General features: G+C 44.6%; 1 protein-coding gene across 4 annotated transcripts in view; it reads left to right on the top strand.

Moving 5' to 3' along the window:
* Positions 1–17861, top strand: part of RUNX2 (RUNX family transcription factor 2) — a gene marked incomplete at both ends in the record, with an annotated part of 205001 nt that overhangs the window by 74180 nt on the left and 112960 nt on the right. For 2 of the 4 annotated variants that reach the window (XM_080805739.1, XM_080805740.1), the window contains one exon: positions 13815–14170. In XM_080805739.1, the coding sequence (XP_080661865.1) occupies positions 13815–14170 (356 nt within the window). Of the gene's footprint in view, positions 1–13798; positions 14171–17861 lie in introns of those variants that run through there. The other 2 variants (XM_080805741.1, XM_080805742.1) reach the window with 1 other exon arrangement.

Genomic DNA, 17861 nt, shown 5'->3' on the forward strand with positions numbered 1-17861 from the left:
TGTTTATTAAATTCCTTGTGTTAAAAAAAACAATACCTGGAAATGTTTCTATTTTCTTCCATTGGACTTGATTAATAAAATATCTAACATTTTTCATTCTATCTTTAAATAGTTGCCAAAGATGCCATTTTCAGCATATTGTAATTATTGGCATGTAAAAAAACCTATATATCATTCTTTCAGATGTATTTAGTGGAAGCTAAAACCATAGTGATCTGAGACCACCTACATCCGTTATAAAATACATGAGTAAGGCCTCATCAGTCAAAAGTTTTACATTGTTTCCATTCATTTCAGTTCTATTCCACTTCCTCTACAGAAAGTGTCTTAATATAATATATTTTTATGCTTTAAATTCTTCTATTAGTCATGCTAGGCTATTTCTTGGAAGCAAAAATAGGTACATTAAGTGAAATTGCAAATTGTTAAGCTTTCTGGGTTCACAATTTCTGTTAAAATACTTTTTCTAGTTTGAGTAATTATAATATTACCACCATAGCATATACTTGCTGAAAACAATATAAATATACTATAATTTTTTTATAAATAGTTGTTGAACATGAGAGTTAAACTTTTTTGGGAAATGCGTCTCTTAAGGTGTTGAGTGAAGTGGTGCTTTTGCCATCTTGATAATGGAGGTTCTCTGTTGCAGCCAGATTTTTTTTTTTTTTTAAGATTTTATTTATTTGACACAGAGAGAGAATGCAAGAGAGGGAACACAAGTAGAGGGAGTGGGAGAGAGATAAGCAGGCTTCCCACTGAGCAAGGAGCCCAATGCCAGGTTCCATCCCAGGACCCTGGGATCATGACCTGAGCCAAAGGCAGCCACTTATCGACTGAGCCACCCACACGCCCCACAGCAAGATTTTTTTATACCATGGGCAAAGCACAATAGGAAGGGGAGGTGGCCAGGAGGTATCATTTCTTTTGTGAAGGGGAAAAGGGAAAGGATAGGAAATAGGATCTCACGGAGATCACTTTTAGCAAGGAGTGTATATGACTTTGAGGGTTTGGAAATTCTTAAAACTACATGTGCCCTTGGAAAGTTTTCATATCCTGTAAGGGTACATGTAACTCAGCACTATGTGGGAAATTATCTTGATGCTGGAGTAGCCTCTAAGAACACTAAGACAAGCTATTTGCCACTAAACAAAGGCTTACAGACCACACTGAGATCGTGAATCATGCAGTTTATTGAATTAATTGAAAACAGAGGAGGAAGCAAGGGAACAGAGATGGTATAGATTAATACACTTAGGACAGAGTGCAAACAGAGTTGAAGGAGTATACTACTTAGATTCTGAATTATGCAAAGTTCATAGGTCTTGTCTCTTTCTCTGATGTATCAAACTTGCCCTGATGATGATGTGGATATAAGCCCGCGTTGAGGTTTGTGCAAGAGTGCTCTGCAGAAGGAAGGTGCTTAGAACCAATACACATCTATTTTAGGATATAACTGGCCATAACTGTAGCTTGCCTATTAGATTGAAGAGTAGCCATAGAGTTTACTGGGCAGAGGACACAAGGGTCAGAAATGCTGTCAATAATGGGATACCAATTTAAGATCTGATAAATATTGAGTACCTCATGTATACTTAGTGCATCATGAATATTTGATGCTCTTCATCCTTCTATTCCTTCCAATGGATGTTAAGCACACATGTCTAACATGTCTCATAAGCTACTAGCTTTTCTATATTTAGTATCGTTTATCATCCTTATTTGTTTCTCTTATTTTCTAGGACATAATAAATATTCTTTTTTTTATTAGCTCAGTTAGACACTGTATCATACATCACTAAGTTTTGATGAAGTGTTCAATGATTCATTAGCTGCATATAACACCCAGTGCTCATCACAACATGTGCCCTCCTTAATAAATATTCTTAAATAATACAGAAGACCACATCACACAAGGTTTGAAGGCCACCACTACAGCACAAGTGCAGAGATTTTGATCCTTGAGCATTCAGGACACAGTGTAGGTTCCGGTGGCTGGAGCTACTCTTCCTTGCCTCCAAGAACAAGTCTCTCACTTCTTTATTCCAATATAACATACATAATATTATCTCTTGTTATGTGTTTTACAGCTAGGGTAGATACTTAGATGTAGAACTGTTAAGTCACAAAGCATATGCAGACAACTTTACGAGATATTGCCAAACTGTTATCCCTAGTCTTTCCCCCCAGTTTGCATTCTTAAGAAAACAAGAAAGTTCCCAGTGCTCCACGTTCTCGTCAATAGTTGATAATTTCAGGCAGAACCATAGAATTTAATAACTTGGAAAGTTCTTATTTTAAAGGGCATAAAATTCAGGTCTAAATAGAATTTTAAGTAAGTATTCATTAAGTCACTTTAAGAAATAGTTATAGTCAACTTACTGTATTCTAGGCATTGTGCTAAGTGCTAAGGATAAAAAATGAATAAAACCAATTTCTGCCCTGAGGGTACTTACACTCTGTTTGGGAGACATTGATGTGAGTAGAGAATTCAGGTGATGAGTGCAATAATGGAGGGAAATGCAAATTGCTATAGTACTCATGAGGGAGAGAGAGGAAAATGTGGCTGAGTTCGAGAGGACAGATATTAGGAAATGTGTGGGATGGGTTTTTTCATAAGATACATTTGTTTTCTAATTTGGTTTCACCTTTAAGCCCTGTGTTTGCGGTTCAGAGATGGCAACTTGAGAAGGCAGATCATGAAGGGGTTGGTCTTGTATGAGAGAAGATACAAACCACTGAAGAGTTGTAAGCATTGCAGTGCCATGATTGAAGTTGCATTCTAAAGAAAGAACTCAGATGGACTAGGGTTGAGATGGGCATGAATGGAGGCAAGGAGACGAGCTAGAAAGCTATTGCAGTTGAGGGCACCTGGGTGGGTCTGTTGGTTAGGCGACTGCCGTTGGCTTGGGTCATGATCCCAGAATCTTGGTATCAAGTCCCATGTTGGGCTCCCCGCTCAGTGGGGAGTCTGCTTCTGTCTCTCACCCTCTCCCCTCTCATGTTCCCATGCTCTCTCTCAAATAAATTTTTAAAAGAAGAAGAAGAAGAAGAAAGCTATTGCACTTGAGATTTAAGATGGTAGAGCCCGGGATGAAGGCAGTGGTGTTGGAGAAGGAAAGAAAATAGGTAGCAATGATATTCAGGAAATAGCATCAATAGAATTAGGTGATAGACTAAGAGAGGTAAATGATGGGGATGATTAATTTATCATAATACCCGGGTTTCTGCTTCGGGGGGAATAGTCATTCATTCAAGCAACTTATATATATATATATATATATATATATATATATATATATATATATTCATTCAAGCGACCAATGATTATATAAATTCATTCAAGCAACATACATATATGTGTGTGTTTGTGTGTGTGTGTGTGTGTGTATTATTTTATCATCCATGTGATAAATATATATCACATACCATATGTTAGACCTTATGCTAACTGTGGGGGCTAGCTAGAGCTACCATATCATACCACTCCAGGGGACTCTGTTTGCATTGTGTACACATGGTATATAGTAGGGGTGGTGTTTCCTGGATTTCTTCGGTAGTGTGGCTCCACCTTAACCGTGAACCCGACAGACATAGTACCTACCATTACGGAACTCACAATCCTGTGTACAGTGATACTATTGCCTAGGACAGAGTAAAAATAAGCGCTGTGGACCGTGGGCCTTGGGAAAGTAAATGTTGTCCTTTGCCTCCTTTTCTGTTTGAAACAATGACCTGAGTATATTGGATATTTTGACCTTGAGGGATTTACGGAATAAATCTTCAGGTGGATATTTCTGCGAGGCTGTAGGACATGTTGGTCTGGAGCCCTTGTTCAAAGTTTTATAGGGAGTTAGTTTAAAAGATGTCCCAGTGCAGTTCCATTTTGCAGCTCTACCCTTTCTTCTAAGATGTGCTGAGAAGAAATATAGTTCAAATATGGTCCTGTTGCTCTGCTCCTGGAAAGGAGTTCAAAGGGAAGAAACCAATCTCCAATCCAATATAAACTTTCTGAAAGTTTTTTCTTTCAGTAGCTCCAAATTGCAAACTCTCCAACTGAGAAGTTCAGAAAATTGAGCACTTCATTAAAACGATCAGGGCCATGTAGGTTTTTCACATAATACAACAATTTCAAGGATAAAGTGAGTGAATTAAAACTAATTTTCCTTTTCACACATGTCTAATGGCAATTACTCATAAGTTGTTTAGACTTTATTTAGATATATGCCTCCCCCTTTCTTCAGTGATAAGTGCAACGCTACTTTCCAACTATTTTTCTTCTAGTTTTATAATTTTCAACACCGACAATAAGAAATATTCTTTAGAATGTTTGGCTTTGAACTGAAACGCTTTTGCCAGATCTCTGCCTAGAAGGAATTGTGATTGAGTTTGTAGATGCTTGCAAAACAAAGTTAAAAATCGGAACACTTAAGACTTTCAATTTTCAAGGTTAACTATGAGTTGTGGTTCCTATGGATCATACTTCTAGTAATTCTCTCCTTATTACTCTAGTTTTCACAGTTCAAGTTTTATCACAGATATGTTGGAAAAGGGCATTTATTTATTTATTTATTTTAAATAGACAAATTTAAATTCCGTTCAGTGAACATATAATATAATAGTAGTTTCAGGAGCAGAATTTAGTGATTCAGCACTTACATATGACACCCAGTGCTCGTCATCTACAATACCCATGACCCATTTAGCCCATCCACCCACCCACCTTCCCTCCAGCAACCTTCAGTTTATTCTCCATAGTTAAGAATTTTACGGTTTGCCTCTCTCTCTCCCTCTCTCTCTATTTCCCTATGTTCACCTGTTCTGTTTCTTAAATTCCACATATGAATGAAATCATATGATATTTGTCTTTCTCAGACTTACTTTATTTAGCATATACACTCTAGTTCTCAGACTTACTTTATTTAGCATATACACTCTAGTTCCATCCACATCATTTCAAAGGGCAAAATTTCGTTCTTTTTTATGGCTGAGTAATATTCCATTGTATGTATATACCACATCTTCTTTATCCATTCATCAGTCGATGGACGTCTGGGCTCTTTTAATAATTTGGCTTTTGTTGATAATGCTGCTATGAACACTGGGGTGCACATGTCCCTTCAAATCAGTATTTTTGTATCTTTGGGTAAATACTCAGTTTTGCAATTGCTGGGTCATAGGGTAGCTCTATTTTTAACTTTCTGAGGAAACTTCATACTGTTTTCCAGAGTGGCTGCACCCCTTGCATTCCCACTGTCAGTGTAAGAAGGTTCCTCTTTCTCTGCATCCTTGCGAATATCAGTTGTTTCTTCTGTTGTGGATTTTAGCCATTCTGACAGGTGTGAGGTAGTATCTCATCATGGATTTGATTTGTATTCCCCTGATGATGAGGGGTGTTGAGCATCTTTTCATGTGAAGAGACATTCATTTTTGTATGAACCAATACTATCAGCATGAACTTAAATTAAATTAAATTAAATTAAATCTTGAATGGTGATATATAATAAGTTGTAACACCTCCAGTAGTTTCCATTTCTGCAGTTATGGACATACCGTAATAATATCCCTCAATAAGGATAAATAGCAGCAAAGGAAGTTCAAAATGGAAAAAAGTCTAAGGTCAATGAAAAAAAATAGATGTAACCCACATTTCCGGCAATCTTGGAGAAGACTAAGCTTTAAACTAAGCAAATCAGAGTGCCTGGGGGCTCTATTGGTGAAGTGTCTGCCTTTGGCTCAGATCATGATCTCAAGGTCCTGGAATTGAGTCCCACAGCAGGCTCTCTGCTCAGCGAGGAGTCTGCTTCTCCCTCTCCCTCTGTACTGTCTCTCAAATAAATAAATAAATAAACAAAATAAGCAAATCAGATGAAGACCTGGAACATTTAATCAGTTTCTTTCTTACTTGATGATAATGAGAATAGTGTCACCCAATAGGATTTTAGATTTGTTGATTAGCCATGTACATATAAACCTGGACTAAATGTTGAGGTCAAAATCCCAATTAAGACTTGCTAAGAAGAGTTAAGGAAGGCATTTAATTTTAAGGCATGTGAAAAATCCCTATTTCAGAACACCTGAGAATCAACATGTCATGGTTAATTCTCACGCCTGGTAATTGAAAACTGTAGAGGTTTTACTCAGGGTGTAGAAAAAAAAAAATTCTCTGGGTAAAGATGTGAAGTATCAGAAAAAGAACTGTATCAACAGAGGAAAGAAAGCTGGCCAAAGAAGCTTTTATTGGGACTGGGGGGGGTATATATTTTTTTACTTTGGTGAAAATTTACTTTTTTAGTGGCACAAATAGAGATTGTCTCATAAAATTCCTATAAAGATTAGATAATGGAATCCATTTGGTTTATTACAAGAATATAAGTAACTTAACACCAGAAATACACATACACAAATGAAAGATAATAATGCTCTAAGTGCATTAAGTTCGCAGCATATTTTATTTAAGTAAAATTGGAGATGGTTCTTCTAAAGTAGAATTGGAAGCGGGTAAGAGAGACAGTTAAAAGGCCCAGATCCATTTTCACAGAGCAGGTAAAAAAGGATGAATTTGGACCTGAGAGGCAATAAGTTGATAATGGCACATCAAGGGAAGAAAAATAATCCTTAAGAAAAACGGTGACATACGGGAATGTGATTGAAGAACAGATCTCTCCCCCCAAAACAGATAATTCAGGGGAATCATTTGACATCAAAAAAGAAAAAAGAATCATTATACATAGAACTTGATCATGGCTAGAGGGTAAGAAGAAAGTGCTTTCTGACTATGAAATCCTGAGGAACACCACACTTGGGATAATAACTTAAACCCAATCTCACCTAAAGACTGCTGCTAATGGAACCAAGCTGGACTCTTGTTGCTGTTGTTTGTTTTTTCCTCTTCTATTTTTCCTACCTTTCTAGTTTTCTTGTTTTGTTTTGTTTTTTAGAGAGACAGAAAGAAAGAGGGAGAGAGTTCAGGGTGGGGGTGGGGATGGGCAGAAAGAGAGGGAGAGAATCGTAAGCAGGCTCCACACCCAGCACAGACCCCGATGAAGGGCTCGATTGCATGACCCTGAGATCATGAGCTAAGCTGAAATTAAAAGTCAGGTGCTTAACCGACTGAGCCACCCAGGTGCCCCTGTACCTCTCTAGTTTTTAATTTGAATTCCTCACACTGCAGAAATGATTCTTGTACTTTGTAAGATGGACTGGGAATGTTACAATTTGCATTTCTCACCCTGATGGCAGGGTATGGTGAGGGAACAGATGGTTCAGACCATCCCAAAGCATAAAGTGAAATTTTAGGAATCTGGGCAGTGGGAATAAAAGTGGACAGCAATATTCCTTGGTGCCTCGGAGGTAATGCACATACATCAAAAAAGAGTGGCTACAATACTACAGAACCATTAATTTTAGGGTGTTCTTAGGTGTTTCATCACAGAATGCTGTAAACTTTCACATAGACTATTCCATTACTTCTGCTGCTGCCACAGGACAATCGCCAACTCCAAAATACCAAAGGGCAGACTTGGGAAAATTAGTTTTATTTTTCTTGACTCTGGGGTAACAAGTTAGACACTTTTTAGAAATTATGTTGGTCTCTTTAAGTAAATAGGATACCATTTAGTAGGTTGGTATTTTTTTAATAATTTTTTTTTAAGATTTTATTTATTTATTTGACAGAGAGTGAGTTCACAAGTAGGCAGAAAGGCAGGCAGAGAGAAAGGAGGAAGCAGGTTCCCCACTGAGCAGAGATCCTGATGCCCAGATTCCTGGGATCATGACCGGAGCCGAAGGCAGACTCAATCCCAGATCCCTGGGATCATGACCTGAACCGAAGGCAGAGGCTTTAACCCACTGAGCCACCCAGGCACCTCAGTAGGTTGGTATTTTAATCAGACAAAGTGTATGCTCTAGTCAGTGCCATTCCTGAAAAGCAATTAGGCAGATGCTCCATAAATGTGTTTCTGAAAGATCACGTGGCGAGTGTCAGCCTTTTTTGTGACAACACCTGAAAATGACCTGTGGGAGGGCTAACTAGAACAACCAGGAAACACTTCTGATGCTAAGCTCTCCACTACAAACATTTCATCTGTTGTTATAGCCATTCAAATTATTAGAGGTCCACTGACAAAGGGAAAATTTTAATGAGCTTAGGAGAGATCATATAGAATTTAACTATAAAAAATTGAAATGGAAAAATATGTCCAAAAGCTTTGGGATCACTTAAATTATTAAGTTAACTGTTTTAAAAGTATATATAGGATTTATGTAAATATTATATACCAGAAAATTCTTGGTAAGCTCGTTTATGTTTCTTGTGTAAAATGGATAGAATAAACCTATTAAAGTCTTCACTGATTTTTTTCATGTTCACATTCCATGAAAGTTCCTTTACTCTTTTCTCATCTATTCAGTTAATGGGCTCCCACGCTGAAGGGCAATAGAAGATACTGGTCTAGAGACAGGTATAAACAATGGTTCTTAAGGGGCTCATGGAAAAGCACCAACTCCTCATTCTTTTCTCTGCTTTGGTACATGTGAAATTATTAAGTGGAAAAATAGTCTAATTGATTAGTATTTTATACAGAAAAGAATTTTTTTCACTTAAAAAAAGAAACTAATCTGGACCTTACACATGCTCCATCCCGATGCCCTCTTTTTATTTATTTGTTTGTTTGTTGTTTGTTTTTATCCAATGCCTTCTTTAATGTCTACTCCCTTCTGCTGTTCCTTCCCACCAGGGTCCTGCATCCCTTTCATTTTAGGATTGGTGAACTTTCTCTGCAAAAAAACAAATATTAAACATTTTAGGCTTTGCAGGCCATACAATCTTCATCACAGCTACGTAACTCTGCTGTTTTTGGTGAGGACAGCTACAAACAAATATAAAACCAGATGAATATAGTTGTGTCCCAATACAACTTTATCTGCGGACCCTGAAACTTGAATTTCATATCATTTTTATGCAATGTTATTCTTCCTTTAGTTTTTTCCAATTATTTAAAAATGCAAAAATTGGTCATAACTGTGGGTTATACAAAACTAGACGTCAGGCCAGATTTGGCCCATGGGCTGCAGTAAGGCCATTCCTGGTCTAGTCCAGTGGTGCTTCTTCAAGGGCCAGGGAGCGTTCACTCAATCAGGGTCCAAAGGAAAACTCCCTAAAGATGGTTCTGTTTATAAAGTTTTCCCACAGAATGCAGTTAAAAATTTATGGATCAATAGTATGTCCATGATTTTCTAGTACACATCTGAAAGTTTGTTCCACTTTATTAGACGGCCCATTGAAAACCATTTTAAGGTTTTACAGTGACTTTTTTTTTTTTACTTTTCATCAAGAAAAAGTATGTATAAAATAACATATAGGGCTTATAAGATAAAACCTGAATGAAAGAAGTAAGGGTTATGTTCCTGGTTTGGGGCATTCAGTTCTTTGACTAGATAAGTAACTTGACTGTTTTATATCCCATTTTCTGTGTCTGGAAAGTCAGAATTGGTGGGTCTTGTTACTAAAGAGTTATATTAAATATTAAAGGAGATGAAGGGGAAAAATATGCCTGTATCTTCTGGAGTAGTCACGTGTTCAGAAAGAAAAAAAAGTATGTTCTTTTACATGTTATAACATACAGCAGAAAAGATGAATATTTCTGAACAAGAATGGAAATCTAGTGAGCGAGAGATTTTTTTTCTGAACATTTTGGGGTAGAAGAAAATCTAAACCCAAGAGTGAGATCATGCAAACTATAGCAGAAAATACACAGATGAAAAATCTCCTGGTTTTCCTATGTGCCTACTATTACCAGGAGTGGTTTGGTTTAGGGGTCTGTAAAAATGTTTTCTTCCTTTAAATAAAATGCTCTGAGCCAAGACATCATCAGTTCCAGGCTCAGTGCCGTCCAGCTGAAAGTGTGAATGCTCAGCAAGAGGGTATTTTTGAAAGGAGACTGAAAATCTGCTGTGCCAGATACCTGAACCGATGTTAGGGTATTCAGTGGAAAATTTCATTTCCACATTATAAATAACTGTAGGATATTTTAAGGGATCCAAGACCAGGAACTTCCAAGAGCTGCTTATATTAGTTCAACTGAAATGTAAAATGAAGGGAAGATGCCCAAGGAAGGCTATAAAAGCTAAATCACCGGACGTGATTAATTAAAATAAAGAATTCACCATTGATTAAATCGCCCTTAAAATCCCCAGTCAAGGCACCCAACCACCGAGGCCTGCATATTTCACTAGCCTCCAAGGAAAACAAAGACAGGACAGAACAGAGATGGAGAAAGAAAGGAAAATTCCCCAACAGGATTACTTAAATTCAAAGTGCCCTAGAATTTCTTCTTTGAAAAAGCCCATCTGGTCGCCTATATTTGAAATATTGACTTAGCGTCTTCAAATTTTCTGGGAGTTCCCTATTTGGTGGACTTCCTGGGAGGAGGAGGACAGCCCCAGAGAAGACAGCATATCACCTACTATGGTCACAGAACCCTTGTCTCCCTTTGAACACAGAAACGATCCCGTTCCTATAACTTTCCCCCTCCTTTGTAGCCTCTACACGTTTAAAATCCAAACAAGAAACAAGTGAGAGATCTTTGCTAGACAGTGGTACAACACACCCCAAATAAAACGGCCCCGCGAAAAGGCAACCAAACCAAACCAAACCGAACCAAAATAAAGCAAGCAAGCCTGGTTGTGTGTGTGTGTGTCCCTGAGTGCCAGCGTGTGGCCGTGCGAGAGCGTGTATCCGAATGTATCTGAGTGGGTGTGTAAGGCAGGAGAGTAATGAATGCAGTGTGGTCTCGCTCTCTCTTTTTTTTGGAGGGCTTACGGCCGCTTGCGGCTGGGGAAGACTCGACCCTATGCGCGCAGGCTGCGCGCCGGTGCCCGGGGTTAGAGCTCTCCCCTGTGACCGAAAAGATAATTAAAAATCGCACGCGCAGGAGATAGCTCAGTTCCTCGCTGCGCAGCCAGTTCGTTGCGATAAGTGGGCTCCCTCATAACCCCTGGGTGCTGGGGTCCGGAGGCCAGTAGGCCGGGGGCGAGGAGCAGGCTGGGGAGGGGGTGTCGTCGCGGATGAGGCAGAATGGGGCACCCAGGGTGGCAAGCTGCCTTGGGGAGGTCGGGGAGGCGGGAAGGGCGCAGCGAGGAGGCGCGCGTCTGTGGGGGGATTTGGGGGAAAGGCGGGAACGTGGAAAGAAAACTGGGAAAGGGTAAGACGCACGAGGGAGACGGGGAGGAGCGAATGGAGGAGAAGGTGAAAACGAAGCCCCAGAGAGGAAGGACAGAGCAAGGTCCCCCGTGCCCGTCGTGACCCCCACGAGGGCGCACGCTTAAGCACCTTGGCCCCTCATGTCCGCTCCAGCAGTTGGAGGCCCCTCTGCCGCCCGCGCCTCTCTTTAAGAGGCAATCCTCGTGTCACAGTCACATTACTACAGCCCTCCACGTTCACCGTGCGCTGGAAATGGGCTCCAGAGTCCATAACTGGCACCGGGTCCCCTCTTCCGCGCCCCCAAGCCCTCGAAGCCCTTCCAGGCCCCTTCAAAGGCGCAGACCCCGTGCGCCGACTCAGCGAGTGGAAACAAGGCTTTAAAAACCCGCAGGGAGGGTCGTGGCAGGTCGCTACCAGGGTGACAGAGGCATTTGCGCTGAGTGAGCAGTAAAAACGCCAATTAATGGGCACGTGAATTGCTTTAAATAAGATAGGGGGCGGGGGAATGAGTGATGACTCAACTATCTTTATTCCTTAATACTCCGAGGGCGAAGCGTTATAACTTTTTCATTTATTTTATAAAATCACTTATTATGGTGTCAGCTACCCTATTATGAATCTTTGAAGCTTTGGCAACTCTGTTTTTGTAAACATGTTTTCAAGCTTTGAGAGGTTTAAAGGAGTTTGACGGTAAGCAAGGAACGTAGCAGTACACAACAAGAAGGGAAAAGGGCCCTGTGTCCCCTTTTTGGGGGTGCAAAGCCTCAAGCGGATTTCCCGGCTTCTGCGGGCGCCGCACATTGTTTTATTTGTTTTGAAGGTTCCGAGTTTGAGGCTGGTCTGAGACACCCACGTGCTTCTGACTCTCATCAGCGTAATGATCGCCTTAGCCAGAGTCGTGTCTATATAAACCACAAAAACCTAATCATTAGAAATCCCAGCCTCCAAAAACCACATTTTAGGTAAAACTGCCGCTTTTTTCCCGCGCTCCTTCATCCTCTCGACCACAACTTTTTGGGGGATCCAAAGTTGCTTTCTTAACCCACATTGGGAAATAAATACACAAATAAATAGCCAATGAAGCATTCTGGATATTTTATTTTGTATTTTTATTTTTTCCCCTGGGAGTGGTGGGGAAGAAAGTTAAGATATTAGACTTAGTTTAAGATGCAGAATACACTTAATAAAATACTTAAAGTCATGGAAAACTGCTGGGGTTTTTCTTCAGCAAGGTTTTTGCAACTTATTTTAATCATCCAACTGACAGTTTACCAGTCCTTAAAAAAAAAAAAAAGCAGCAGCTCATCCTTGTTCTCTAGGAACGACAAGTTTGAGTATAGAAAAGGTGTCCAGCCACCCATTTGAGGTTCTAAAAACTATTTAGCAAGTGTCCCCTTCACTCCATTTTTTGGTGTCACTTAAGACAAAAAAGCACCCAAACCCTGCAAAATCATTTTTTCCCTGGGAGCCGCTCCGGCAGAGGTGGGGGGTGGGGTGGGGGAAGGGGGAAGAGTGCCGAGAAGTCAGCACAGACGCTCAAGAACTTTCCTTCCTCCTCTCCTGAAGTTACAACGAAAAATAACGACAGTCAGTTCAGCCCGCGGCTCTCTGGCGTCTCAGCTTCAACCTCGTGCGACCAAGAGGGGGTTCCTTGTCCTGGGTCGGGGGAGAAGCGAGAGGACGCGATCAGGCGAGATTCCCCTCGACCCGGGCCGCCTCTCCGGCTTCGGAAGCTGCGCGCTGCGTCCGGGGGCTCCTGCTCTTGGCCGGCGGGCGGCGGCAGCGGCTGCGATTCGCAGGCTCGAGATCCGTTGCCCCGAGATCCGCTGCCCGCGACTTACCTCCTGGCACCTCGACGCGCGAGGGTCAGGGAAGCTTTGCAAAAAGCTGGAGGGACTGGATGCAAGGAGGTGGCTGTGAGAAGGCCAGAAGAGGAGAAAGGAAAGGAAGGAGCGGAGCCGGGGAGCCGGGCTGGCAGTCGCCGCGGGAGCAATCTGAGCGTGCGGCCGGCGCGGGGGGAGCGGAGGCCGCCGCGGAGGAGGAGGAGGCGGCGGCGGCGGCAGCAGCGCGGGAGGGCGGGCGGTGGCGCGGACGCCTGCATCTGGGTTGCTGCGCGCGCGGCGCGGCGGTGGCGGGCCCCGCGCGGCTATGCTGGCCGCGGGGCTGGACTGCTGAACCCACTCGGAGCCATCGCGGGACTCGACCTGGGAGGGGGCGCCAGCGCACCCAGAACGCGGTGCCCCAAGGGACCCCACTCCAAGCTGCGAACTGAAGCCCCCTGCCTCCCCAGGACACACACATCTCCGCGCCGGTTCTCCGCTGCCACCGCCAGCGTTCCAAAGGCTCCGGCAAGATCTGTGCCTCCCGGGTCTCCCAACCCGCCAACCCGACTGCTCCGCATCGTCAGCGCCGGCCCCCGTCAGACTCCTCCCGGCAGTCGACTTCACCGAACTTGATTTCTCACCTTCTCGGCCCCATCACCTCCATCCCCTTTCCCCCCGTCTCGCCTCCACCCCCCCAATTTCCTCCTCCTCGCCCCTCATTTCCACCCTCCTCCCCCTCCCCCGGCCACTTCGCTAACTTGTGGCTGTTGTGATGCGTATTCCCGTAGATCCGAGCACCAGCCGGCGCTTCAGCCCTCCCTCCAGCAGCCTGCAGCCCGGCAAGATGAGCGACGTGAGCCCGGTGGTGGCTGCGCAACAGCAGCAGCAGCAGCAACAGCAGCAGCAGCAGCAGCAGCAGCAGCAGCAACAGCAGCAGGAGGCGGCGGCGGCGGCGGCAGCGGCGGCGGCGGCGGCAGCGGCGGCCGCGGTGCCCCGGTTGCGGCCGCCCCACGACAACCGCACCATGGTAGAGATCATCGCTGACCACCCGGCCGAGCTGGTCCGCACCGACAGCCCCAACTTCCTGTGCTCTGTGCTGCCCTCGCACTGGCGCTGCAACAAGACCCTGCCCGTGGCCTTCAAGGTAAGAAGCTGCGGCCGTCCCCCCGCCCCCGGCCGGGCGCCGCGGGATCTGCCCGCCGGCGTCTCCTTGCCCGCGGGGGCCGGGGCCCCGACGGCCTCTGAGGCCTCCTACCTTGGTGGCTCTGACCCGAGCCCCCCCCCCCCCCGACTGACCCTTTTCCTCCGGATCCCTCGGCGGGCTCGGGACGCGGTGACCCCGCGAAGATCCCCTCTCCCACCTGTGCCTGCAGTCAACCGCCTCAGTCCCTGACCCCTTTATCCCTTCATTACCCCTCAAGCCTCCCGACCAGCGTTCTAACCCACTCCTCTGAGCGGTCTCCCCTCCCCCTAGAAGCCCCTCGGTGCCCACTCTGGGCGCCGCCACCCCGGCTTATTCCACCCCGCCCCCATCCCCCCGGGGTGAGGAGCCCCGGCCTTCTCCCCCGGGACTCCCGCATTCTCCCGGCTGGGCATACCCACCCGCCCAGCGGCGCTGGCTGCCGGCGTCACCCCTCCCCGGGGTCCCGCGCGCTCCTACCCTCTCCGCTCCAGTCGGACCCCCCTCTGCCCAGCTTGGCGCCCCCTTCTCTAACCCGCCTGAGCCTCGGCGGCCCCGGCCCCTCCCGGGCTCGGGCTCTGGGGCCAGTGTTCGTGGGGTGCCGGCGCCGGGCGTTAGCGTCCGGGGCGGGGCGCGGGGTGCCGGCTGCGGAGCGTGGGCTGCATGACCCGTGTCCAAGAGGGTCTCGGGCAGACCTAGGGACTCTGGGAGCGGTGAGGGGGAGACAGCACGGGGGCGTCCGCTTGGCTCGCAGACCTGCGCCTGTTGCCGTTACCGGGAGGAAGGCGGGGCCGCCAGGGTCGCCGTGCGCCCAGAGACGGGGGAGTCCCGGAGCCCCGGGCGCTGGACCCTCGAGTGCCGGGAGGTGGCTAGTGGAGGGGGCGGGGGCTCGGGCCGCCTCCTGGAGCCGGGACCCAGCTCCCCGCCTCACCCCACCTGGGAGGGATAGTGGAAACCTGTGAAATGCCTTTGGCTCGCCCGCCTTGAAAAAGGAGGTGAAAGTTTGAGGATTTCTCTTATTGGTACTTGTGAAGGACTTGAGTCCCCAAGGGCCCTCCTGCTTCTGAAAGGTCGTGGGAGGCTCCGGCCGGTGGCCTGGGCGCGGAGGAGCGACCCCCGAGGCCTGAGAGCGCTCCCCGCGCACCGCGGCCTCCTCCGCTCACCCGCCGGGCCCGTTAGTTGGAGGGCGGGTGTCGGCCGCGGGAGCCGCAGGCAGCCGCCCGGCAGGTTGCGGGTGCAGGGTCTGAAGCCTCTCGCAGTAGCCGGATGCCTCTCCACAGCGCGGTCTGGGTTTCCCGGGGCGGCCCTCGCCAGGGGGAGACTGGGAGCCCCCAGGCACTGGGCTGATGGGGAAACAGGTTCCCGGGCAGTCCACACTCGCGGGACTAGACGCCAGGGATGGAGGGGGCGGTGAGCCAGACAGGGAGAAGAGCATTCCCGGGAAGACGCTTCCGGCCCTGTCTGGCCTCTGAACTGGTGAAGGTGGGCCTGGGTTCTCTGGGTTCTTGAATCTGTGGAGAGCAGGCTAAGCGAGGCCTGGCGAGGTAGGAGGAGGAGGGAGGAATCCTGCCAGTTCCTCCACTGTGGACCCCGGGGCCAAGCTCCTACAGGCCACTGGCAGTTCCTAGTTGTGGATCACACCCCCCCCCCCCCAACGCACCAATTCAGATTCCGTGTGTGGGTGGGGTGGAAAGAAAGAGGAGTCCAGGTCAATTAGAGCTGGTTATCTAGCTGGGTCTTGTATCAGAACAGAAATCAGAATGAATTGTTCAGGAAAGGGGATGTTGCATTCTGGGGCAGGTTTCATTTTGCAGTTGGTTCAAGAAGTGTGTGTGTGTGTGTGTGTGTGTGTTTAACCGTCCTATTTCTCCTTTTATAAACCACCCATTTTGTAGGTTAACGTTTTCCTCCTTGAAATAGGAAAAGCTTAGAATGTATGTGAATTCTAGAAATTCGAATTTCCACACAAGAGCTATCTTTTACGACGTTCATCGTCCCTGGGCCCAGAATGTTCTAATTCGCCTTAAGCGAAGAGTGGAAATTTGTACCCCCCCACCGTCAAAACACAAACAAAAAAAAAGCCTGGATGAAAACAGCAAATACAAATACGTAGGCATTTTGTCCATAAAATGCCATGTCAGGCATTCCAAGTCAGGATATATGAAAAGAAAATGGTAGGTGCCTACGTTTTAAAAGATATCATTTAGATGTTTGGTATTCTACATTCTGTTTCCTCTGCTAGACTTGTTTAAGGTATAACTGTCTTGAACTATTCTCCTCATTTATGGTGCTGAATTGATTTTGAGCCTTGGTACTTTAGATAGAAATGAACTTTTTGGTGCAAAGATAGAATGCAGTGTGTTTGAGCTGTTCTCAGATATTTTGGTTATCTTTAGGTTTTCTCATTACCACCCTTTTAAAATTATTTTGAAAATAAATTGTTTTCTTTGCTATTTACCATCCTTATTGTTAATTATAGAGCAGTTTTACTTTTAACCAGTAAACAAAACCATAGATTATACATGGCCATATTAGATTAAGTATTTTAATTCATATTAATTAAAAAAGAAATTGAGTTAATTTAAGACTTGATTTGCTATGTCCTCCCACCCCCATACCTGTATTTAAGAAAATTCAGACAGATGGTGATAGCTGAGATCCCCTCAGTGTATAAGGTTTGTCTCTGCTGAAAAAGATGTGTAGAGATGTGGAACATCTAGATTTTGACAACATTTTTTATTGTTTTCACCTGAATGTTAGTAAAAACAATCTCTCTTTACCTTTCTTTTGAGATAAAAGCCTGAGATCAGTAGACTTTCTACACCCTTGTAACATAATCAAATACATATGCAGTGGAGAAATAATGTGAAGAAGTCTCAGTGTTAGAAGTGGTGACCACAATTTGGCTATCATATTTAGAGCCATGTACAAAGTAAGTTACAGTGTTGTTGGGTAGATAATATGTGGGTAAATATATTTAAAAACACAAACACACAGAACTTAATTGTTGAGAAATCTGGGATTCAAATCAATACAGTATTTATTGAACCCATATTTTATGTCTGTGACCCTAAACTCAGCATTGAAGAGCAACAGAAGTGATTAATACGTGGTGTTTTGATGTGTTAATTTAAAATAATGCTTCACGATGATATTGACAATGTATTATATTTAAGACATAAGCAACGTATTAGTGTTGTTCGTCTGATCTTGTTTTGGGATTATACAAGAATACTTATAATTTGTTTATACTTGGCATGTAAAAACACAAAAACAACTAGTATGTTTTAAAATATGCCAAGTTGTTTATTGGTATTATATTTTTAACAAAGTTCTGCAGGCTTGTAGTGTTCTGTCCTTCCAGGTGTCAAGGAAATGGAAATAAATATTTTTAACATTTCTTTCAGGTGTATCTTACTGAAAGCTTAAAATAGTTAAGGGATACTATTAGAGAATCCCCATGCTCTTTCTGTCTTAAATAATTCTTGTGACAAAGAAAGCAAAAAGCAATTTGCAAATTCAGTTCATTAGTTAATGGTCTGGTAGAAATAGGGAGAGCACATGTCAGCCTGGCATCCAGTAGCACCCTTAGAGTCAGGGGTCTGTCAGCATTTCCACCATGAATCCTGGTGTTCAGGGCTTATAACTCAGTTGC

This window comes from Martes martes (genome assembly GCF_963455335.1).
Source record: "Martes martes genome assembly, chromosome: 6".
NCBI lineage: Eukaryota > Metazoa > Chordata > Mammalia > Carnivora > Mustelidae > Martes > Martes martes.